Here is a 26,529-nt window from a genome sequence, read left to right as displayed (position 1 = left end):
TTCTTGGGGGAAAAGAATTTTGTTGAGATGTCTTAGTGAAGATGTTGAATAGGCAGTTATTTATACAAGTCTGGAGCTCAGAGAGGTAGGAATTTGAGGTATAAATATGGGTGTCATCAATTAAGAGATGGTATTTAGATGCTTGGGACTAGCTGAGATCTGAGGGAGTAATTATAGGCAGAAAAGAGAGCAGAAGAGTGTGCCTTGGAGCTCTCCAGCGTACAAACATATCTGTTCATGCATATATATCCATGCAAGAAAAAGTTGTGTCCCAATATAAACAAAATCAAATGTGTCTGTGTGAGTCAGCCACGGTTCTTAGTTGCAAGTAACAGAAAACAACTGTGACTTCTAATCAAAAGGTACCTGGATTTCAGCCATAATGGGCCCACAGTAACTGCTGTATCCTGGTTGCCAGAGCTGGAACCACCACTGTGGCTGGATGTTGTATATGGTGATGAGCTCCATGGCACTGATGACCGTAGCAACCGGATGTTTCTGTGGGTCCTGCTAGAGTAAATTCTCTCTGTCATTATTCTTTGAGTCACTTGCTTCACTTTCAAACTTCTGGCAAAAAACTTTGCCAGAGGTATTATGTTTTTATCCCAGCTATCGGGTGGTGGATATCAAGTAATTATCTGACCTCTTTGGTTACTGTCATGAGAGATATTTCCTACATTCCACCAAGACTCAGATAATGGAGAATTCCCCCAAAACAGAGGATGAGAGTTAAGATACCAGGCAGTTCAACAACCATAAACAGGTGTCCATTTGGTGAGTGTGATCCATTTGGTTGCTTATAAATTCATAGCAACAAGTCAGTATAGTGCCTCCAAATGGACCTCAAGAATAATATTTTTTTTCTACTGACTCTTTTCTCAAAGCCTGTTTCCTGCCATAGGATTGAAAAGAGATCTACTTTTCCTGTGTTCCTTTTAAGCATAGCCAGAGAAATATAGCCTCTTTTGGTTAAAAACACACAAGTAAATAAGCCCCCAGTTCAAGCATCTTTATTAAGTAAACCTTAATGTATTAAAACATACATGTAATTACTACCCTTGCACATTCAGGATTCCTTTAAGAAGTTTAATAAACCCAAAGCTGTATATTCTGCTCCAAATATCTGACCACTGAATTTACTCCAGGTAAATTCTCTAAATTTTAACTAAAGATAACATATGCTGAAGTTTCTACCAGATTGATAAATTATGTAATAGAAAAATTACACATGCCCTGTAGCTATGGCTACCTGGTAGAGAGAAGTAACAAGATTGTAGCCCAAAATATTATAGTCCATTGATCTGATCTATATGAGAAAATTGTAACACAGTCATAGTATTCTTCAGATGGAAGATTAGGACTTCCCTGGTGGTGCAGTGGTTAAGAATCTGCCTGCCAATTCAGGGGACACGGGTTCGAGCCCTGGTCTGGGAAGATACCACATGCCGTGGAGCAACTAAGCCTGTGCTCCACAACTACTGAGCCTGCGCTCTAGAGCCCAAGAGCCACAACTACTGAGCCCGTATGCTTAGAGCCTGAGCTCTGCAACAAGAGAAGCCACTGCAATGAGAAGCCTGCACACTGCAACGAAGAGTAGCCCCTGCTTGCTGCAACTAGAGAAAGACCATGCACAGCAATGAAGACCCAACACAGCCAAAATAAATAAATAAATACATTAAAAAAAAAGATTAATTGCTTACCAAAGAGATAACAAAGTATTTCCAGGCTAGTACCCATGTCCTTTAATAAGCTTCATTGGAAAATGACTGAATGCTGGACTTCTTCAGTGAGTGCTAGATTTCGTTGTCTTCCTTCAAAGAGTGCTGAACTTTGTTCTGCCAGACAGTTAAATTACTTGTAGATTAAATGTGCTTTTTTCAAGATTTGTTTTTAAGCTTTGTTAGGGTGAGTTTACAGTATATTTTAGTTAACCTCTGCTGTTAAGAAATGACTTTTCTGAAGTCTCTACTGAATGTCCCAGGTATTCCCTCCACTCTGGCTATTGGAACTTGAAAGACTTGCAGCCCTAGAGAGTTCTGACAATTGTTCTGCTTACAGCTTCCCTTCGCTTAGCCTTGTGGAGTTTTGCCCTACATTGGGCAACGTTGTATTCAACCAGAACTCAAGAAGCCCTTGTGTTGATCTCTGGAGCACCTGTCCACGTAGCCCCCTTAGAGTTCATTTTCTCCATTTCTCTACCTGGAATGTTCCAGCTTCGTTGGCTTCCTCAAACTGATCTCTGTCTCCTCACGACCATTGTGCTCTGCTTGGGATCCCCTTCCTGCTCTGTGGTCCGGAAAGTGCCTCCAGGCAGAAATCCAGGGTGATCATAGGGGTTACCTCATTTGTTTTGCTTCTCTCAAGGTTCATAATACTGTGTGCATATTGTTGTCTGAAACAGTACGCAAACAGTGTTTTTCCTGTATTTTATCCAGTTTTCTAGTTATGCCAGGAGAGTAAGCCTGGTCCTAGTTGCTCTGTTATGAACAGAAATCCCATTAGAAAAATGATTTTACCACTGAAACACATGAAGATCAGTTCTGCCAGCTTGTGGCCCTTAATATATAATCAACACAAAATCCATGGTATGATGAAGAAAGAGAAAAAAATTAGGGTTAGCATAGTAAAACAACCACAATGACAACAATGCTAAACATATAGCATTATATACAGGTTATATTATATATGTGTATAATTACATATATAGTTTCATACTCCCAATAACCATACTTAGATAGTTGCTATGATTATCTCCATTTTACAGAGTTGGAAATTGAGGTACAGAAAAATGAATTAATCCAGGGTCACACAGCTAGTATATGGTGGATCTAAGGTTTGAACCAGCATTATTAGCCAAATAAAAATTGCTGCCTCAGGAAACTGGGTAGGTCTCCCACCCATCCCAACTGAGCAGTGAATTATGTTGTATTTTTTTCTTTTTACACCAAAGCTTTATACATGTCACCATTATGAGAATGACCCACAAATTTCTTTATAGCTATAGCTGTAGACATAGATATATATCCTTACCTCCAGACAATCCCTCCACCTACCTACTTTACATTCCTGTGTATCTCTTACCACTACCTCAGACCTATAAGACTCAAACTGAATTCAGTACCTACCTGTTCTTTCTGTGATTCATATTTTAGTTAGTAGGGTATCTCTTTTTCTAAAAGATGATGAAAAATTTGGGGATCATCTTTAAATCCTTCCTTCTCTGTCTCTTTCATGTAACAAGTTCTTAGGACCTGTTCTACTTGTGAAATGTCTCTCAAGAAGGACCTTTTCCCGCTTATGCTGCCCTAATTCAAGACCTCTTCATCCCTTATTGATCTTTTGTAATAGAAACTTATTTGGCCTTCCTGTCTTTATTGTTCTCATATTCTTCCTGTCCTTCACAGTACTTCCAGAGTTAGCATAAAACTCAAATAGATTTGCTAATGCCTTGATTAAAACCCTGTGCTGCTCATCATTGTATTCTAAGTCAGGGATTAATAACAAGGCTTTGGAGTCTGACTCCAATTTCCTTTCTTCTAGCCATGATTTTTTGGGAATTTACTTAACCCTTTAGCCTTAATTTCCTCTTCTGTAAAATGGGCATAATGATAGTTCCTCCTCATAAAGGTGTTAGGAAGAATCAATGAATAAAAAAAAGATATAAAAGACTTCAATGCTTAGCACATACTCAACAGATGATAGTTATTTTTATTATTGTTAAGGTAATAGCATTCACAGCCCTCTAACCTTAAGTCCACTATGCCTTGCCTTGTGTTATATGTGTCAGATCTGTGAGATGACTTGCTAATGTGGCCCATTTTTTCATACGTCCATGTTTTGGCTCATGCTCTTTTCCTTCAGTCTGGCACATTCCTCCCCAAACATTGTCTCAGCTTGTTGAAAGGATACTGTGCCACCTCTTCTGTAAAACCTTTCTCTGTTACCACAGTCAGAATTAATTACTCTTTAGGGCTCCCATAGTCTTAATGAGAGAATATGTCATTAATTATTTCATTCTTTTTTTTTTGCGGTACGCAGGCCTCTCACTGTTGTGGCCTCTCCCGTCGCGGAGCACAGGCTCCTGACGCGCAGGCTCAGCGGCCATGGCTCACGGGCCTAGCCGCTCCGTGGCATGTGGGATCTTCCCAGACCAGGGCACGAACCCGTGTTCCCTGCATTGGCAGGCAGACTCTCAACCACTGCGCCACCAGGGAAGCCCAGTTATTTCATTCTTTTAGCACTTAGCTTGCGCTAAGAACTTGGGCTCTCAAAGTCAGATGAATGGCAAGATCAGTAGGGTTAGCTGCTATTGTTATTGTTATTGTTATTAGTTGTGTACCTGTCTTCTCCTTTAACCTCACAAGACTGCTCTGTCCTTAAGGGCAAAAATCATCTGATTTATTTTTGTCTCCTCTCACAGTACCTAGTACAGTCCCTTGTATAGAATGAGTACTCAGTCAATATGTGTTGTGTTGAATTTACAGAATTGGGCTTCAGCCTGTCTGACACTGTCTGATATAGTGGAAGGAAGTGAGGTGGATAAAGTTAGAGGTGATGTTCCCTGAATGTTGTAGAACAGTTTACTTCCCAAGGAATGGGAGCATGGTCCTATATCTACTTTGCTGTGTGGCAGAATTCTTATGCAACAGGTTATTTTAGTTTTCTTTTTTTAGCAAAGCAAGGCCTTTAATATTCTGAAAGCACCCAATTGTGTGAAATATCACTAATGAGGCCAAATTTTTTGGTCTCAAATGTGCTTCTATTTTTGTCTCTTTATTTTCTAATATCTCTTTAGATACTTGAAAATAATTTAGAGGTCTTTGGGAAAATTAATATATTTTCCAAATACTGTTTCACATTGAGTTTAATATTCTAAAACACAATAAATGTAAATAACTACAAAACTAGCTTTTCTGAGCATTTACCCTGTGATCAATGTCAGACATATCACTCCTTAGGAAATCTTGAAGAAATTCACAACAATGAAAAAAGGTGTGTTATCTCCATTCATTTCCTCTTTCTTGCTTTTGTTAAGATTTGAATAGACAAGTAGTTATTGAGGAAAATACTACTTTAATAGACTGTTTTACAGTATCTCCCTTTAGGGAAGTGATTTGCAAAGTGCTATGTTTAAAAATGAAGTGGTACAAATGCCTTTTAGTAGCTGCATATCTGAGAAACTGTGTTCTTACTGTTGACATTGGATCTTTGAAACAATAAGCTAAATTACAACATTTTGAGCTGTGTTAGCTTGGTACCTCTATATAAATAATTTCTAAGGGAGAAAGTATACTGGTATAATAGTAATTCTATAAATATTTCAGATATAATTACCAAGTCAGCTTGGATTAAGCAAAATAAATAAACAAAGGCACAAAGGAAAAAGCAAGATGCTTTAATATAGTATTCATATTTACAGGCTTCTAGGTAATGGTCTTCTTTCGAGTGGTACCTACTAAATGAAAGCTGAAACACTCACCAGTCAGCAGGGAAAGAAATGCCATATAAATAAGTGACCCAAAGGAAATATACCTAAAAAATTGAAAACCAGTTTAAAACTTCACTTTGAAGTCTTAGATTATGTCGAAACATAAATATATTTCCTCTGTCTCCTTTCTTGTTACAGTCCACTGTTCTCAGACTCCCTCTCCCCCAATTTAAGTAACTTTGTCTTTTATTAAGTCCAACAACATCTGAGCATGGGAGATTGCTCTTCAGTCCACAGACCATGCGTGGTATGCATATGGATTCACAGATGCCCTCAAAAAACCACCCCATAGATTAGGAACCATGTAGGTCTCTTAATTTACATATGGGAAAGTGAAGCCTTGAGTGGTTAAATCAACAGTCACAAATTATGACTTGCAGATGGAATTTAGACCTACAGGCATGTTTTGTTTGGCCTGTTAGGATGCTTTAAAACTTTTGAGCAAACAATTAAAATCAGGAAAATTTTAGCTTCTCATGAAAATTTAGAGGACCTGGCACTGTTGGACTGATATTCCTGTATGACATCAGTTGACTAGCATTATGTAGCATGTAGCAACTCCCTCTTTTACATGATTTATCTTTCTCCAGATTTACAATCCTTACAATTCCCTTTTATCTTACACCTGACTCTGTTTCATTTATTCATGTCATCTGCCTTGCCTTTCTGATAATTTTTGTTGTATAACAAGTTAGAGGCAGAGTAAAAAATAGAAACTTTTATCTTGACCTCTAAGCAATTGTAGGTTCCTGCCCCCATCACTCAGGCGTTGGTTTTTAAGCCTTGGATTCTAGTCCTCCCATTACCATTGACTTGCTGGGTGGCATTGAAGGGGTCATTTAACTCCTGTGAATTTCAGTTTTGATATCTATCATATCTGTCAAATGGTCATTATAAGCATTTTAATTATGCACATAATTTAAAAATCCAAAGGTTTATATACAAAACAGCCTCATAAAATCATGGTTAATATTTTGTTATATTAGATTGCTTAAAAATGCTGCTTCAGTCATGCCTCTTGACTACTACTGTTAGTACCTTTAATGACCTGCATCCTATAGGATAAAGTCCAAATTTCTTTGCCTTACGGTGTTCCCTACCATTTGGTTCCAACATACCTTGCCAAAGTATCTTTTACTTTATATGGAATGGAATGGAATTTCCTTCATTCATCATTCAATCTCTACCCTCCCTTCATTCTTTTATCCCATAAATATTGAGCACGTCTGCTGTGCCAGGCACTATGCTGGGCACTGAGGATTACAAAGCTGAACAAGACAAAGTTTCTGCCTCTAACATTCTCATTCTTAAGCCTTATATTTTAGGCAGGTCAATATATTTTGTATCTTGAATATATCTTGTATAGGCTTGCCTCCTTTGCTCACACTATTCTCCCTTTTCTTTTTCTTTCATTATTTCATTCAACAAATATTTGTTGATTGCTTATTGTATCAGGCACTGTTCACTGAGTGTTGGTATTACATAGAGTAAAGTCCCTGCTCCCTTGGAATTTATATTCTTGGGGATATAAGACATTAAATAAATAAAATATATGTCATAAAGGCTATGAAGTAAATGTAGCAGGGTAAGGAAGATAGAAGGTAACAGTCATAGTGCTGTTATTTTAGAAGGAATGATGAGAGACCACCTTTCTAATATGATATTTGAACTGAAGGAACTAAGGAAGGGATCCAAGAGGGTATCTGGAGGAAGGGTGATTCAGGCAGAGGGTGCAACACATATATGCTTGATATATTCAAGGGACAGTGAGGTGGCCAGTATGGCAGGGTCTGAGAAAAGGAGTGGAAGAGGGGTAAGAGATGAGTTCTGAGAGGTAGACGGGTCCAGATCCTGAAGAACGTTACTGCCTGTGGTAAGGACCTTGGCTTTTGGCTCTAGCATGAGTTGTATCTCCTCTGAATTTCTACTTCAGATTCCTTTGTGACACCTTCCTTGACCATCCCTGTTTACAATGGTTTCTCCTATCTCCTGGAATGCTACTTACCACGTAATTCATTTGTTTAACTGACCAACGCAATGTCTGATTGTCCTCTTATAGGTCTTCAGCTCTGTCCTAACTTCTTTGTAACTTCCTCTAGCATAGGGACTTAGTTTTATACCTTTCTATCCTACATGATGTTTTGCACCTAGTTGGGTCTTAATATATGTTTGTTTTGTGAGGCTCCAGCCTCAGATTTCAGCAGTAAGAATTTGAAAGCAATGTCTAAGAAAGAAGTGAAAGGACTTCGTGATAGATTAGACATAGGAATGATGTTAATTAGGGTTTTAGTTTGTGATCCTGGAAGAATAACAGTGCTATGGACAGATACAGGAAAGCTGGGAAGAGAAACTGATTTGGGGGTAGATTGATGAATTTAGTTTGGAATTTATTGAACTTCCATGTTAGTAGGATATCCAAGTTAAGCTGTGCAGAATGATTTGGATATGTTAGGACATATACAGAGTATTGGTGTTATTTGTGACTGCTGCCTGCAGTATGTAATTTCAAGAGCAGGGATAGCCTCTTACTCATATTTCTAGCATCTGGAACAGGGGCTGGCAAATAATAGGTGCTTAAATCATAGGCACTTAATAGTTTTATTGAGCAGAGAGGTAAGGTTGGTGTGTAGCTATGATGCATATCATGGCTTAACTATACTTGTTAATATTATTTTGTAAAAGACAATGATTTCACCGTTGAATTTCAGATTCTTAGGCTTAGAAAAAAATCTCAAAAGTAATTTGTTTTAGTTAACTGTTTGGGGTATTTTAATGATGTTTACAATATATCTGATATAGTTAGTGTCCAATCTGCTTATAATCATCCACATCAGCCAGTCCTGCCAATGCATTATAGAACTCTGACATTAATAAGTTAAATATTGTTGAAACAATGGAGTGATGGTACATCAGTTGCTATTATTATGTTCATCAGTTAGTATTCTAGCAGCTTACACTACCCATTAATTCCCAGCTATCAAAGTAGCCTCATGGTGAGAGAAGAATTACTAGACATGTTGGATGACAAATAATAGAATTACATTGTATTTTGTATTTGGAGATGTGTCTCCTTAAATAGGATGGAATCATTTTTATAGAAGCTGAATGAAACTCAATCTTGATAGCAATATTTTTATAATAATAAAATTAGTGCTAAATTTATAGAAGCAGAGTCTATTCTTGATTTAAATTTTTATTTTGTCTAATATCTTAAATCTTTTTCCTTCAAGTCACACTTTTAGATTATATAGCTTTTTGGTCTAGAAACCTTTTCTATTCCTTTTTTCTCTCGATATAATTCACAAATCTAGATCTTTTGAAATGATTTCCTTATTCCGTAGGTCTATTCTGGCTCTGATTCCTTGGGAGCTGTTAGGTGCCTCTGAAACTGTGTGCTTACTTTTTGCTTTGGAACAGATGTCGTGGCACTAAGACCCAGAAACCATTTGCTCTGTGTGGCTGGAGCTGGGCAGGCTGTGCTCACACTGAAGGGAAGGAAGTCATTAGTGCAGACTGAGCTGTGGAGTTGGGTTCTTGCAGGATTTCCTTCCAGCCTTTCCCCACTAAGGTTCTTGGGAATTAAAAAAAAAAAAATCTAAACACACAAACCAAGTTTTCCTATTTACAGTGTTCAGGGAAGGTAGGCATTTCGGGAAGGGCAGATCCTTTCCCCAAGCTATCCAAGAAAGAAGAGAAAACAGCGTAAAGCAGCTCTGATTACAGATCTTTGGAATTTTCTTTGCTAAATTTTACAAACGAGAAATACACCCAGAATTTTGGGAATTGCTCCAGGCTGCGCGTGAGGGTTTGATTGCTTGTCTAATCTTTTTTTGAGAAGAGGAGAATTCGCCAAAAGGGGTTTGGATGGCAGGAGCCCGGCTGGGTTCGTGCAGCAGCTTGCGTTCTCCCTCTCTTCTCTGAGGGAGGGTCTTTGCAGCCGGCTTGGAGACCCCCTGCCGCAGGCTCTTTTTCCTGGCGCTGGCCTGAGGGGAAAATGCTCCGCTCTGGCAGGAGTACGCTGGTTGCTGCTGGGACTTCCTAGCCCCGTGGGAAGTGTGTTCGTGGTTTGGGGATACTTTTCATTGAACTGAAGGCGAAAAGACTGGACTCTCCTGGGCTCTTTCCCTTCGCAGTGAATATGGGAAAGAATTAGGGGGTGGGAGGGAGGCAGCATGACTTGCAGTCGCCGCTTCCCTGCATCTGTCCCCAGCCCCCAGCCAGCATCTTGATGTTCCACGTATCGGCTGTACAAATATGATGAAATGGCAGCCCCGGAAGAAGGTAAGTGTCCCGGAGTGGGGACGGGGCCCTGATGCCCGACCCAGGGAGGGGTGACAGGGGGCGGTTGCCCTCGGGTCCCTCCACTCCTTCCGTAGTTTGCTGGACGGGCAGGTCCAAGTAGCTCTGTCCCTTTAGGGACTTACACCAGTCCCTTAGGGGCGGGTTACCAAGTCTGATCTGCGTCCATTGCCCTCTTAAGTTTTTCCTTCTTGGTATGCCCAGACTCTTCAGGGGTGACAGCTCAGACACATCCCTTTGCCTTAGAAGCCCAGTGGAGCCAGCCACACGATTAGCTTTGCAGGAGCCAGCCAAGAGCTGCCAGGGTCTAAGGACTCGGTGGCGCCTTGTCTACGGGGAGCCATTTGGGGTTGTATTCCCCGACACATTCCAGTGTCCCCGCAGGTGGGTGTTGTAGCACCTACTTCCCCAAGGGGTTAATAGGTTCTGAGCCGCTGGCAGCCGCTTCCCCAGGGCCCCGCTGGGGGGCGAGCATCCCTAGCACAACCGCCCAGCAGCTGGTTCCTGGGCAGCGGGGGCCGCGGGGCCTCCAGCCTGAGCTCCTGGGGCCGGGCCGGCCGGGCCTTCTGCCCGCGGGGCTCCCGGGCGGCTGCGTGGGCCCGCGCGAGTGCACGCGCCGGCCATTGTCACGGGTGTGTGTCTGTGCGTGGCAGCGTGCACGGGCGTGTGTGCATCGATCGTGGGGAAGAGGGGGAGGGGGCACTTTGCTTTTTGCGAGATTATTTCCTAATATGGCTCCTTTGTTGAGAACTCAAGAAAAAAAAATCCAGTGGTTCTATCAAAATAAATTGCTATTGGTCCCAGAAATAACGTTTCTAAATGTGGGACTGGTCGCTACCCCAGGACGTTCAGGGAGAAAGACAGCTTTCTTCAAGTTGTTGGCGGCTGTAGCTTTGGCTAGGGCTCCCTTTTGCTAACTTGTCTGACTGGCGCTGTTAGGTGAACCCAGTGGTTCACTGCATAGCAGGACTTTTCCCCCCACTTCAAATACCTCATTTGGCCGTGTTTTTTATTGACATTCTTTTGAAGGAAAACAGCGAACTGAACGTGCTGTGCCTCTCCCCAGCCATGACCTGTCTCTGTTAGCAGCTGCCTGGTGTTTTACTTGAACTAGCTAAACTGACTCTTTCTTTGTGGCATGATGTGTGATACCATGTTTTACATCAGAGCTGAAATAGAAATCATGTGTGAAATGCATGAGAAGATATTGTGCATTTGTTTTATTGCTAGAAAATCTAACAAACCCTGCTTCAGTACAGCCTGGTGAATTGAAAGGTTTTCTTTGATATCTAATTTGCTATCTGAAACGAAGTCATTTCTACTGCATTCTGAAGTCAGAATCTCTCATATATTAGTTCTCATAGAGCTTCTTTCAGTGTTATTGGTTTCATGTGTTTTAGTTAAGAGATCCATGCGTCTCCCTCCACCACCCATAAAAATCAGAGTTAGGATGAGGAAAACCCATAGAAGAAACCATATAATTAAGAAATTTAAACAGATTCTGTGTATTCCTGGAGCCCTCCCCCCAATTTCTTCTATATTTGTAAATTGCATATTTATGAGTACTTTTAAGATGTCTGCAAACTATACATTCATAAATGTCTGTTTTTTCTATTTTACCCAATATGCAGTAACTCATGTGGTTATGTCTGTGGAAACCCCTCTGGGTACTGGTATTGCTTGAACCACGGAAGTATTATTCTTGGCAGTCAGGTGGATTTCTGGACTCTGGAAGATTCTGTTTCAAGTGTTAGGATTCACTCTGCAGTATTTACTCACTCTGTGTTGCTTAAATTGCTATACCAGAAGGTTGTGTTTTTTCACTACATTCATAATCCCAAATCATCATGTTATCAGATATAATTCTGCAAAGTTCATACAAGATTAAAAAGTAAGCTGAGCCATTAAGTACTGTGTGATTATCTGGTGGTGGCTTGAGAACAATTCTTCCTTCTTCTACATTGGAAACGGAAGCTTCCTTGGAAGAATATTCAACTCCTGTAGGGCACCAATAAGTCTTTACAAAGATTAGGTTTATTTTTTTTACTCTTGCAAGAATACTCACATGATCAGATCATTGCTGTGGTTTCTGGCTGGGTCTGCTAACACATTTGTAGTGGTACAGTCACATGCCATGTGTTTTGTCAAACTGTTTCATAAAAACCATTTACACCACAGATGAAAAATGATACTACACTGATGTGATTTTAACAAAGCTAAGAAGATCATCCATAGAATGCTGCCCCAAGCAGCATTTGCTATAGCTGGGCTTCATGGCTAGGATTGATGGTAACTTGCTATCATGGTGCCCTGTCAGCCACTACCAGTGCTGGCTTTTGTAAATTCTGGGCTCACTATAAGAGAATGACCATAGGTTCTAGGTTTCTTTGTTTCTAACTGAGCATGCAGCTGGGGTACATGATTGAAGGGGAGTCCTTTACTCTTCTTTCCTCTGCTTATTTGCTGGGTTTAACTAAATACTAAAATTCAAGATGTGGGCTCTGGAGTATTCAATTAGGGTCTGCTACCTTTTTCACAAAGAAACCACCAGAACACGATTAATCATGTTTCACTCTCAGGACCAGTGAGGAGCTTAGCCATAGCTTTGCTCCCTCATTTCTGGATACTACCACCAAGATGCTCTTCTTCCCTCCCCTTCCTGAAGAAACAGTGATTTTTATCTACCTCTGAATTCCTGGAGCATTTAGAATCTATGCCCTTTTAGGCTGATTGTCCTTTACTGATAGTAAACTTTTTTTATCTTAGCCTCTCAGTCATTCTTCAAGCTCCTTGAGTTCAGGAACCACACTTCACACCTCTTTTATGGTGCCAGGGATGATATAGTTGCTCAGTAAATATTTATTTGATGTAAAAGTAAATAAGAACTATTGCTTTGTAAAACTTGTATTTATTTTTAGGGTGGTGTGATCTTTAAATGTAAAAAGGTTCAGAATGTTTCAGTTGACTCATAGGTATTAGACTGTAGTGGATTATTAAAGAAAACCAGAATATTTTGGCACTCACTTCTAATCTATTGTACACAACTTTAGGGAGGGGACTGCTACACTTTCCACACAGACTCCATGGCAGTCATTGTTAAGACACACTATCAGGCTCCGGATCCACTATCATGATCCTTTTATTAACATAACCTATTGGCCTGGCAAAATATACTTTCCCATGTTTTCACGTTAATAGGCTATCATGCAGCACATTATTTTTATCTTGTATTTGCAGAAATGATAGTAATTAAAATGTTCATCTCATAGGAACATGTTTGTTTACAATTCTGAAGTGATTTTTGCTCTTTAAAATCCAAGGATTAGTATCAGATAACACTGTGTAAATAAGACTGCAGTCAAAACCTTCAGGAAAACTGCTGCTGATTGGATTTTTTCATTCCTTATCTAATGTTATTTTACTGTTCACACATAATAAAAGATCATTAATAGGAATATGTCATATAAGCTACATTAATTATGTCATTTGAGAATTATATGATGTATTTATCTTGTTCTACTTGTCACATTAATATAATGTGAATCTGGCTTCTTAAATGACTTCTCTGATAGAGCTTCATTTGTTTCAAAGCTCACTAATAAGGATTGTGTCCTGTAAATTTGTGTCTCAGAATAGCTTATTGCTTTTACAAAAGAGTGTATTTCAAATCCCTGAACTTTTTCTATGATAAAGCATTTTGTTTCTGGATTAGAAAGCTAAGTCTCAAATTTTAATACAGCTATACTAAATTACTTAGTTACCTGCCTAAATGCTGTGCTAGTTGATATTATTATATTATTCACTTTGGACCACAGTTTGTTTATAGTATAAAATTAGACTTAAAAATAAGCATTGTGAACAAAAGAAGTTTTAAAGAGAAGTCTTAGAAATTTCATGATAAAGGTCTTTCTGCAGATCGTCTATATACCATTCCCAGATCAGTGCAATCTAGAGACCCAGGTTTTGGTTCTGGCAGTTCCCATGACTTGTGTCCTTGGGCATGTCATTTAATCTTTCACATCTGACTCCCCACTGTTATAGTTTAGCACCTCATTATCGTTTGCTGGATCTATTGCAAATGGTATCCTAATGATTTTTCTTTTTCTTGTCTCTTTTTTCCTCTAATTTTCCCTTCTTATTCCTTCTAGAGTAATTGTTTAAAGAAACACATGTGTTTATTCACCTCCTTAAAACTCTGCCATGTCTTTCCATTGTCTAGTAGATGTCTCCAAAGTGGGGTGAACACACCTTGGGCTAGGGAGTGTGCAAGAAAATGACTGGGTTATGGGGAAATATGAGGACTTCTGTTTTTGTGTATTTTTTAATCTAAAAGAATAAGAAATAAATTAAGCTGTACTCTCAATACAGTTTGCCACTCTTCCCTTGTTTGTTTGGGGGCCACAAGGGGTTCTTAGTGGTGCCCTCTCATTGTTCATGCCAGTCGTTCGTTCACCTTCAGTGTGCTGTGGTGTACTTAGTTTCCATCATAAAAGATCTTGCCTTAAGTGATTAATTTTATTAAAGAGGAGAAGAAAACAGAAGAATGTAGTGTAGGTTATATAGTATAGTGATGAAGAGGATGGGCTCTGAAGCTAGACTACCTGGGTTTGAATTCCAGTACAGCCTCTTAGTAGCTGCATAGCCAAGTTATTCAGCCTCTCTGTACTTCAGATGTCTCATCTATTTAATACAAGTGGCCACCTAGCTCTTGGTGTGACTTTGAAGATATAATGTAAAATGCTTACAAAGAGTGTCTGGCACATAAAATGTGCTTACTACACTTTTCCTGTTAGTATGATGGTACCCTGTAATCTAGCTGGACACAGCTTACCGGGCTTCTGTGCATTTGTATATACTTCTTCCTTTGCATAGAATTTCTTCTTATGCGCTTCTTAACTTGCTTCCTTTTGTCACTGCTCATACCTTAAGAACTAACTCAATCTTCTCCTTCTTAGTGAATCTTTCTACATAATTGCTGGATATAGTTGGCCACACCCTCCTTTGACCATACTTGTATGAGCCATAGTCATAGCTCTGTACTGTAACTGTCAGTATGTCTGCCTCTATCAGTGTAAGGTTGAGGGCACAGGCACAGAGTAGGAACTGAAAGAGTGAGTATTTGAAAAAATGCAACATATATGGAATATGATGGTCAGTGATCTTCAACCAGCTGGCAAGATTCTCTGACTTGCCAGTTATTGGAAATGCCTAACTTCCAAGTTTATCTCTTTTTCTTACCCTCTCAGAACACCATATTGACTATGAGTCAGGGTGATTCATTAAAGGGATAATCTTAACTCCTTACCTATTAAAAATAAAGTCCCAGTTATGAGGTGATGGCTGCACAACATTGTGTATGTGCTGAATGCAACTGAATTGTACACTTCAAAATGGTTAATTTTATGTTATATGAACTTTACCTCAAATGAAAAAAAGGGGGAAAAAGTTACAGTTATTTGTGATACATCTCACAGCTGGATCACAAGATACAAGTGCAGCAATACCATGGTTGTAAACCACTGGAGTAAATCTTTATTCCCTTCAGCCTGAAATATTTTGGATCTTGTAAAACTGGTAGGGAATGGTCATCTATAGAAAAGTACTTCCAGGGACATTTGAGAAGCTGGGAATAGTTGATAGACTTGATACGAAGTGAAAGTAGTCAATGATGAGGAAATCTGATTTGGCACCTTTACTGTTCAGGAGCTAGCCAGTAAACATTGCCATTGTGAGAGGCTACAGAGTTGAACTGGCCCAACTTCAAGAAGAGATGCCAGCAGCCACCTTCATTTTGCTGGTCAGTCACAGTGGTGACATGCTGTGGAAAACACAGCGGAAGCAAGAGAAAACCTGAAATCCCAGCTGGCCTTGTCAGCTTTAACTTCCACAGCGAATTCATTATATCATTAATAACAATGTATGTCTCAGCTTTAAGACTGCTTTTTATTGATGTGCTAAAACCATGCAGTTTTATTGAAAGCTATAAAAATTATATCATTCAACTGACATTTTTAGGATATATATGACGCTTTTGTCCTGTACTTTCTTGTTAGTGCCCCCTTTTAGATTTTTGTAGCTAAGAGACATATTCTCACATGATTGAGCCCTTTAACTATATTCCTTTTTCAGCACACTTTGTTATTTATTCTGTTAGAGTGTTCTGTCTTTGTTATTTTGAGTATTCTATTCTTTTAGCATATATCGTAAGGAAAAACATAAAATTGTATCCTTTGGCTTACACCTTCTGTGTAATAAACTTAACATTTCTGGAAAAAGTACCTGAAATAAACTTGATCTCAGTTGTCAAAGCTGCACATAAGCTTTCTGCTGGTAGACGTCTCTCAGTTTGGACTATCAAAGGACTGAAATTTCTATAGCTTACATCTGGTTATGTAAGCCAATGTCCATTCATGAATGCACTTATATTTCCAGCATTATTTACTTTGTGGGAGGTAACATTTTGGATTTACATCAAGTTAGAAGACTGAGGCTTGTGGAAACACAGATTTTTGAGGTAGTTCTGAGTTAGAGAGCAGGTACCATTTGGCATAGGGACAAAGTGGAGTTGGGAGCCAGGAGCTTATTGCGGGAACTCATTGTGTTTGGATATATACTCTCCTAAACACACAATATACGTAGACTTGAACCTAGAAAGGTAATAGTGGGAGTAGAGAAGGAAGAAACCTTCAAGGAAACTTTGTTGTACATCCTGGGATAACTTATGTCCTATATTGACAAAACAACACTTATTATCAATAGGTAAGAAATTGGGATTTTAAAATTGATAAGTGATTCCTTATTTTGACTTGTCCAATGTAGGCGTTCCTTGTTTTAAGGAAAATCAAAATACAATATTTGAATCTGAAAACAAACTGAATGCCAACTTGTTTTATATAACTAAAAACTTTGAATGTCCATTATATTTATCTGGTTCATTATGTCATTGCTCTGACAATTAATTGTTAAGCATATTTTATATTTTAAATATTTATAAATGAACATAATGGAAATGCACACACTCATTTTCAGGATTATGTTAAATTGTGGTTATCTGTGAAAAGCTGAAATGCTTAAGCCCAGATCCGTCAGATATTTTTGGAAACATGTTTGCAGAGTTGAGATTCTCAGGCATAAATAAATAAGATTATTATGTTTTTGAGGAGTAGAAAGAAAATGTCATAGTGAGTGATGGTGGACTCATGATCATTTTGGTGGACTTTGGGTCTTTATTACTTAATAATTAGTTTTTTTCCAACAGAGGGTGGGCTGGAGAAATAAAAGATAAATGCAAACTACTTTATTGTTAATAATTTTGGTAAATATATTAGGTTGAACCATGTGAAACTGCTGATGTTTCACCATATTTTACCTACAAAACTAGAAATTTACTTTGGTTCAATTAGTATTGGGGGGTTAGGAATGGTGGTGATAAATATTGAAATTAAGACTAAAATGTGTTTGAGGGATTAGTTATGAATTTTAATATTCTGTAGTCACCATGGTTTTTATGGAAAATCACTATGCTAATATTTATCTGTGGTGTTCTTGTGAATTTCTTGTTAACTCAAACTTAATTCATTAACTGCCAGACCTTGTTAAATTTCAACCATTTTTTAATGTGAAATTTTCTAAAATATACAACACATTTTCTATCTTCTTAAACAGAAGGTACTAAGCTTCTCCTGATTACTCAGGATTATTATCACAAACATGAATTATTCTACTTTGGCATAATGCAGCACTACTATAGGCGCTTTTAAGGAATGTAGAATTATTTGTTCCTATACTGACTGACCCCAGATTGTTTTTTTGTGTCTTTTAAAATATTTTTGGGACTTCCCTGGTGGTGCAGTGGTTAAGAATCCACCTGCTAGGGCCTCCCTGGTGGCGCAAGTGGTTGAGAGTCCGCCTGCCGATGCAGGGGATACGGGTTCGTGCCCCGGTCTGGGAGGATCCCATATGCCGCGGAGCGGCTGGGCCCGTGAGCCGTGGCCGCTGGGCCTGCGCGTCCGGAGCCTGTGCTCCGCAACGGGGGAGGCCACAACAGTGAGGGGCCCGCATACCGCAAAAAAAAAAAAAAAAAAAAAAAAAAAAAAGAATCCACCTGCCAGTGCAGGGGACATGGGTTTGATCCCTGGTCCGGGAACATCCCTCATGCTGCAGGGCAACTAAGCCCATGCGCCACAACTAAGCTCATGCTCTAGAGCCTGCGAGCCACAACTGCTGAGCCCACATGCCACAACTACTGAAGCCTGCGTGCTCTGCAGTAAGAGAAGCCACCACAATGAGAAGCCCACACACTGCAACGAAGAGTAACCCCCGCTCGCCGCAACTAGCGAAAGCCTGCGCACAGCAACAAAGAACCAATGCAGCCAAAAATAAATAACTTTATTTAAAAAGAAATACTTTTATGATGTCTTTGTGTGGTTTTTACCTTTCTTTCCATGTTGCCCAAAGTAATGTTGCTGTCATGTGCCTACTTCTTGCAATTTTGTTTTATGTATTTGTTTCCTATCTGTGGTGGGTGAGAAGTGCAGCTAACTGAGCCTTAGCTTGTGACTGAGATGAAAGTAAGTAGACTCTGAATGAATGAGGGTTTCTCTTATGAGTGTATGAACTTTAGAGTATGAACTGTGACTTTCTATTTTGACTACTTAAGGGTTTTCGTTTTTTTTAATACTTTCTGGTTTTAGGCTATGTTTTAGATGTTTAAGATGGTTAAATAAATGACCTTTTTTTTAAAAAAAATTATTTTGGAGGGCAGACAGCAGAAGCAAGAAGAACTACAATCCTGCAGGCTGTGGAACAAAAACCACATTCACAGGAAGACAAGATGAAAAGGCAGAGGGCTATGTACCAGATGAAGGAACAAGATAAAACCCCAGAAAAACAACTAAATGAAGTGGTGATAGGCAACCTTCCAGAAAAAGAATTCAGAATAATGTTAGTGAAGATGATCCAGGACCTCGGAAAAAGAATGGAGGCAAAGATCAAGAAGATGTAAGAAATGTTTAACAAAGACCTAGAATAATTAAAGAACAAACAAACAGAGATGAACAATACAATAACTGAAATGAAAACCACACTAGAAGGAATCAATAGCAGAATAACTGAGGCAGAAGAATGGATAAGTGACCTGGAAGACAGAGTGGTGGAATTCACTGCTGCAGAACAGAATAAAGAAGAAAGAATGAAAAGAAATGAAGACAGCCTAAGAGACCTCTGGGACAACATTAAACGCAACAACATTCGCATTATAGGGGTCCCAGAAGGAGAAGAGAGAGAGAAAGGATCAGAGAAAATATTTGAAGAGATCATAGTCGAAAACTTCCCTAACATGGGAAAGGAAATAGCCACCCAAGTCCACGAAGCGCAGCGAGTCCCATACAGGATAAACCCAAGGAGAAACATGCCAAGACACATAGTAATCAAATTGGCAAAAATTAAAGACAAAGAAAAATTATTGAAAGCAGCAAGGGAAGAACAACAAATAACATACAAGGGAACACCCATAAGGTTAACAGCTGATTTCTCAACAGAAACTCTACAAGCCAGAAGGGAGTGGCATGATATACTTAAAGTGATGAAAGGGAAGAACCTACAACCAAGATTACTCTACCCAGCAAGGATCTCATTCAGATTTGACAGAGAAATAAAAAGCTTTACAGACAAGCAAAAGCTAAGAGAATTCAGCACCACCAAACTAGCTCTACAACAAATGCTAAAGGAACTTCTCTAAGTGGGAAACACAAGAAAAGGACCTACAAAAACAAACCCAAAACAATTAAGAAAATGGTCATAGGAACGTACATATCGATAATTACCTTAAATGTGAATGGATTAAATGCTCCAACGAAAAGACACAGATTGGCTGAATGGATACAAAAACAAGACCCATATATATGCTGCCTACAAGAGACCTACTTCAGACCTAGGGACACATACAGACTGAAAATGAGGTGATGGAAAAAGATATTCCATGCAAATGGAAATCAGAAGAAAACTGGAGTAGCAATACTCATATCAGATAAAATAGACTTTAAAATAAAAATGTTACAAGAGATAAGGAAGGACACTACATAATGATCACAGGATCAATCCAAGAAGAAGATATAACAATTATAAATATATATGCACCCAACATAGGAGCACCTCAATACATAAGGCAATTGCTAACAGCTATAAAAGAGGAAATCAACAGTAACACAATAATACTGGGGGACTTTAACACCTCACTTACACCAATGGACAGATCATCCAAACAGAAAATTAGTAAGGAAGCAGAAGCTTTAAATGACACAATAGACCAGACAGATTTAATTGATATTTATAGGACATCCCATTCAAAAAGAGCAGATTACACTTTGTTCTCAAGTGCGCACGGAACATTCTCCAGGATAGATCACATCTTGGGTCACAACTCAAGCCTCAGTAAATTTAAGAAAATTGAAATCATATCAAGCATCTTTTCTGACCACAATGCTGTGAGATTAGAAATGAATTACAGGGAAAAGAATGTAAAAAACACAAACACATGGGGGCTAAGCAATATGTTACTGAATAACAAAGAGATCAGTGAAGAAATCAAAGAGGAAATCGAAAAACACCTAGAGGCAAATGACAATAAAATCACGACGATACAAAACCTATGGGATGCAGCAAAAGCAGTTGTAAGACGAAAGTTTATAGCTATACAAGCCAACCTTAAGAAACAAGAAAAATCTCAAATAAACAATCTGACCTTACACCTAAAGGAACTAGAGAAGGAAGAACACACAAAACCCAAAGTTAGCAGAAGGAAAGAAACCATAATGTTCAGAGCAGAAATAAATGAAATAGAAACAAAGAAAACAACAGCAAAGAACAATAAAACTAAGCTGGTTCTTTGAGAAGATAAACAAAATTGATAAACTGTTAGCCAGACTCATCAAGAAAAAGAGGGAGAAGACTCAAATCAATAAAATTAGAAATGAAAAAGGAGAAGTTACAACAGACACTGCAGAAATACAAAGCATCCAAAGAGACTACTACCAGCAACTCTATGCCAATAAAGTGGACAACCTGGAAGAAATGGACAAATTCTTAGAAAGGTATAACTTTCCAAGACTGAACCAGGAAGAAATAGAAAATATGAACAAACCAATCACAAGGAATGAAATTGAAACTGTGATTACAAATCTTCCAACAAACAAAAGTCCAGGACCAGATGGCTTCATAGGTAAATTCTCTCAAACATTTAGAGAAGAGCTAACACCCATCCTTCTCAAACTCTTCCAAAAAATTGCAGAGGAAGGAACACTCCCAAACTCATTTTATGAGGCCACCATCACCCTGATACCAAAACTAGACAAAGATACTACAAAAAAAGAAAATTACAGACCAATATCACTGATGAATATAGATGCAAATATCCTCAACAAAATACTAGCAAACAGAATCCAACAACACATTAAAAGGATCATACACCATGATCAAGTGGGATTTATCCCAGGGATGCAAGGATTCTTCAATATACGCAAATCAATCAATGTGATACACCATATTAACAAATTGAAGAAGAAAAGCCATATGATCATCTCAATAGATGCAGAAAATGCTTTTGACAAAATTCAACACCCATTTATGATAAAAACTCTTTAGAAATTGGGCATAGAGGGAACCTACCTCAACATAATAAAGGTCATTTACAAGAAACCCACAGCAAACATCATTCTCAATGGTGAAAAACTGAAAGCATTTCCTGTAAGATCTGGAACAAGACAAGGATGTCCACTCTCACCACTGTTATTCAACATAGTTTTGGAAGTCCTAGCCATGGCAATCAGAGAAGAAAAAGAAATTAAAGGAATACAAATTGGAAAAGAAGTAAAACTGTCACTGTTTGCAGCTGACATGATACTATACATAGAAAATCCTAAAAATGCCACCAGAAAACTACTAGAGCAAATCAATGAATTTGGTACAGTTGCAGGATACTAAATTAATGCACAGAAATCTCTTGCATTCCTATACACTAATGATGAAAAATCTGAAAGAGAAATTAAGGAAACACTCCCATTTCCCACTGCAACAAAAAGAATAAAATACCTAGGAATAAACCTACCTAGGGAGACAAAAGACCTGTATGCAGAAAACTATAAGACACTGGTGAAAGAAATTAAAGATGATACCAACAGATGGAACGATATACCATTTTCTTGGATTGGAAGGATCAATATTGTGAAAATGACTATACTACTCAAAGCAATCTACAGATTCAATGCAATCCCTATCAAGTTACCAATGGCATTTTTTACAGAACTAGAACAAAAAATCTTAAAATTTGTATGGAGACACAAAAGACCCCGAATAGCCAAAGCAGTATTGAGGGAAAAAAAGCAGAGCTGGAGGAATCAGACTCCCTGACTTCAGACTATACTACAAAGCTATAGTAATGAAGACAATATGGTACTGGCACAAAAACAGAAACATAGATCAATGGAACAAGATAGAAAGCCCAGAGATAAACCCACACACCTATGGTCAACTAATCTATGACAAAGGAAGCAGTCTCTTCAATAAGTGGTGCTTGGAAAACTGGACAATAACATGTAAAAGAATGAAATTAGAACACTCCCTAACACCATACACGAAAATAAACTCAAAATGGATTAGAGACCTAAATGTAAGACTGCACACTATAAAACTCTTAGAGGAAAACATAGGAAGAACACTCTTTGACATAAATCACAGCAAGATCTTTTTTGATCCACCTCCTAGAGTAATGGAAATAAATACAAAAATAAACAAATGGGACCTAATGAAACTTCAAAGCTTTTGCACAGCACAGGAAACCATAAACAAGACGAAAAGACAACCCTCAGAATGGGAGAAAATATTTGCTAATGAATCAACGGAGAAAGGATTAATCTCCAAAATATATAAACAGCTCATGCAGCTCAATATTTAAAAAGTAGACAACCCAATCCAAAAATGGGCAGAAGACTTAAATAGACATTTCTCCAAAGAAGACATACAGATGGCCAAGAAGCACATGAAAAGCTGCTCAACATCACTAATTATTAGAGAAATGCAGATCAAAACTACAATGAGGTGTCACCTCACACCAGTTAGAATGGGCATCATCAGAAAATCTACAAAGAACAAATGCTGGAGAGGGTGTGGAGAAAAGGGAACCCTCTTGCACTGTTGGTGGGAATGTAAATTGATACAGCCACTATGGAGAACAGTATGGAGGTTCCTTAAAAAACTAAAAATAGAATTACCATATGACCCAGCGATCCCACTACTGGGCATATACCCAGAGAAAAACATAATTCAAAAAGACACATGCACCCCAACATTCATTGCAGCACTATTTATAGTAGCCAGGTCATGGACTCAACCTAAATGCCCATCGACAGATGACTGGATAAAGAAGATGTGGTACATATACACAATGGAGTATTACTCAGCCATAAAAAGGAACGAAATTGGGTCATTTGTTGGGCCGTGGTTGGATCTAGAGACTGTCATACAGAGTGAAGTAAGTCAGAAAGAGAAAAACAAATATCATATTATATTAACGCATATATGTGGAACCTAGAAAAATGGTACAGATGAACCGGTTTGCAGGGTAGAAACTGAGACACAGTTATAGAGAACAAACGTATGGACACCAAGGGGGGAAAGCAGCGGGGGGGTGGTGGGGTGGTGTGATGAATTGGGCAATTGGGATTGACATGTATACACTGATGTGTATAAAATTGATGACTAATAAAAACCTGCTGTATAAAAAAATTATTTTATTTATTGATTTTTGGGTGCATTTGGTCTTCATCGCTGGGTGCGGGCTTTCTCTCGTTGTGGGGAGTGGGGGCTACTCTTTGTTGCAGTGCACAGGCTTCTAATTTTGGTGGCTTCTCTTGATGAAGAGGATGGGCTCTAGGCATGTGGGCTTCAGTAGTTGTGGCACCTGGGCTCAGTAGTTGTGGCTCGTGGGCTCTAAAGCGCAGGCTCAGTAGTTGTGGCGCTTGGGCTCAGTTGCTCTGCGGCACGTGGGATCTTCCCGGGCCAGGGCTTGAACATGTGTCCCCTGCACTGGCAGGTGGATTCTTAAGCACTGCGCCACCAGAGAAGCCCAATAAATGACCTTTTGATAAGTGAAATATTTATTATGCTATTGATTACTGAATGTTAGATACATTTGAGGGTGCTTGGTCACAGGGACTGAAAACATTTTGAATGATTTGATAAATACCACTCCAGTTTTTCCTTTTCTGACTTTGCTTTAGTATGTGGCTTGGCATTTTTTTTCAATAACTTGTTCAAATATATACACATAATAATCAACTATTGTAGAGGGAACTAGTATTAGTAGTTTATGTGAAGGGTAGATTTGTATATCTTAGAGATTATAGTTGATTGCCTATGAGAATAAATGACCAAAGAATGTGGGGTTTATTTAAATATTAATTAGTTATATATTGATTAACTAAAACATTATCTCTTTAGCTACATAAATATTAATTTTAAACAACCCTTTTTGTTTTAGCACAGGCTCTTGCTAGTCAGCATTTATAATACTGAGACTAAAACATTTTTTAGAAATGAGAGGAACTTTAAGGAGCATTTAATTTTACAGATTAGGAAGTGGAGTACCAGTAGGGTAAGCTGGCTCCCTCAGAATCATGTAGCTATTCAGAGGCTAGCGATAGACCTGGGTACTCTAAGAAGAGGGCCATATCCACTGGGCTGTACTGCTTCTATCTTTTCTCTAGGAATTCAGAATCTAGGGTGGGGCTTGTTTTGTAAAAACAAAACAAAACAAAAAACAGTTATATAGATGATATATTCTGAAGACACAAGAAATCTATTTGCTTTCAGACACCTTTTCTGTGACTTATTTTCCTAAAATTCTTTTGTGCCAATGCTTTAAAAATCTGTAGTAAAATGCAAATATGACAGTAACATTTGTTTGCTGTCTGTTAGCTTTGCTGCTCTGTCACCCAGCAAGACATTCAGAAACAGGATCCTTATAACCTCTTGATATAGCTGGTAGGGAGGGATTCATGAAACATCAGGTCCCTGGTCACTGAGAGGCCTAGTTTGAAGTGGAGGATGGGGTCACTTTGTTGGGGACCCTGAGTAGAAAAGAAGTAGCATTAACGGGTAGCATTTGAGGGGACAGGAGAAAAAGATAGCCGAGAGTAGAAATAGAGGACATTGACCACAAACTCCATGTACTTTGTAATTTTAAGGTAAGACCAGCTCTAGGTGGGAGTAGGTGACACAAAAGGACCAAGAGTAAGGGAAGAAAAATTAATGATCACTATCAATAAAGACAGAATAACTTATCTGAAAAGCAAACAGTTTATGTAGGTTAACACAAATATGAAATAGACCTCATTGATAATACATTTATCAGAATATACTTGTCACGGTTCTAATTATTTCTGATGATAACTATGGTTCTCAGGAAATTTTAATGAACCATATAAATGCTACCCCATTTTTAGTCATCATGAAACAAACAATTTAGAAGAACTGGGCTATTATGGAACCAGTGTTTCTAGTATAACTATAACTGTGGGTAAATCGTCTGTATTAATTTGAACAGAACTCTCTGACTTAATTTTTAAAAGTGAATTCATAATATATTGTTGCACTCCATCATTCTGGATTAAGAATGAATGAGAATGTAAAATCCCTAAAGCTAATTTTTAAATTATTATAAGTCTACAGAATATACTGCTGACATTTAGAAGTTGATTAAAATAGGATTAAATGTGGAGAAAGTGAGTTGATTTCTTTATCTTTTTGTTTAAAATTTAAATTAAAAATTCTAACTTTAAGAGATACCAGCTAAAGGAAGGATCTTAAATTATAGGTTATTGTTAGGGGCAAGATGGGAATAAAGATGCAGACCTACTAGATAATGAACTTGAGGATATGGGGAGGGGGAAGGGTAGGCTGGGACAAAGTGAGAGAGTGGCATGGACATATATACACTACCAAACGTAAAATAGATAGCTAGTGGGAAGCAGCCGCGTAGCACAGGGAGATCAGCTCAGTGCTTTGTGACCACCTAGAGGGGTGGGATAGGGAGGGAGATGCAAGAGGAAAGAGATATGGGGACATATGTATATGTATAACTGATTCACTTTGTTATAAAGCGGAAACTGACACACCATTGTAAAGCAATTATACTCTAATAAAGATGTTAAAAAAATTATAGTTTATTGACTATATGTAATTACATATGCAAATATAATTAACATTTATACTGACCAAATAAACTAGGGAAGATTGATATGCACAGAGGTTATAATATCACCGTGGACGAGTTTTAAACACTAATATAAAAATGTACGATTTTTGATTAAATAGAACCAGATATTCAGAGTTTAAAAAATATATGATTTCTTAATGGACACTGTAGCCCTTTTAGAGGCTATTTCAATAATAATATTAAAAATCAAATTTCTTTTAAATGATCAAATTAGTAAGCATTTATTAAAGCTGTTGGAGATGCAAATATGAATAAAATACATTTCCTCTAGAAGGGAGGTTAAGACAAGTGCACAAATGTCTGAAATATGAGGTGGCATATGTTAAGTATCACCAGAGAGAGTGACTAAAGGAGAGGGCACAGCTGAGTTGGTGGAAGAAAGGGAGGGGTTTGGAGTTCGGGGTAGGAATTAGTCGACCAAGAGAGTTTGCATGGTGGGGTGGCATTTCAGCTAGACTTGGTGGGCTTACTA

The 26,529-nt window shown here is 38.4% G+C and overlaps 1 protein-coding gene across 3 annotated transcripts in view; it reads left to right on the top strand.

The window, feature by feature from the left end:
* Nucleotides 1–26,529, top strand: part of TTC28 (tetratricopeptide repeat domain 28) — a 598,643-nt gene that overhangs the window by 181,103 nt on the left and 391,011 nt on the right. Inside the window, exon 1 of one of the 3 annotated variants that reach the window (XM_060119076.1) lies at nucleotides 9,652–9,769. The exons of the other annotated variants lie outside the window; for them this stretch is intronic. Coding sequence (XP_059975059.1) covers nucleotides 9,743–9,769 — 27 coding nt within the window. The 5' untranslated portion in view covers nucleotides 9,652–9,742. Of the gene's footprint in view, nucleotides 1–9,651; nucleotides 9,770–26,529 lie in introns of those variants that run through there. 3 annotated transcript variants of the gene reach the window in all.

This window comes from Mesoplodon densirostris, chromosome 15 (genome assembly GCF_025265405.1).
Source record: "Mesoplodon densirostris isolate mMesDen1 chromosome 15, mMesDen1 primary haplotype, whole genome shotgun sequence".
NCBI lineage: Eukaryota > Metazoa > Chordata > Mammalia > Artiodactyla > Ziphiidae > Mesoplodon > Mesoplodon densirostris.
This window is presented reverse-complemented; position numbering and strand designations above follow the sequence as displayed.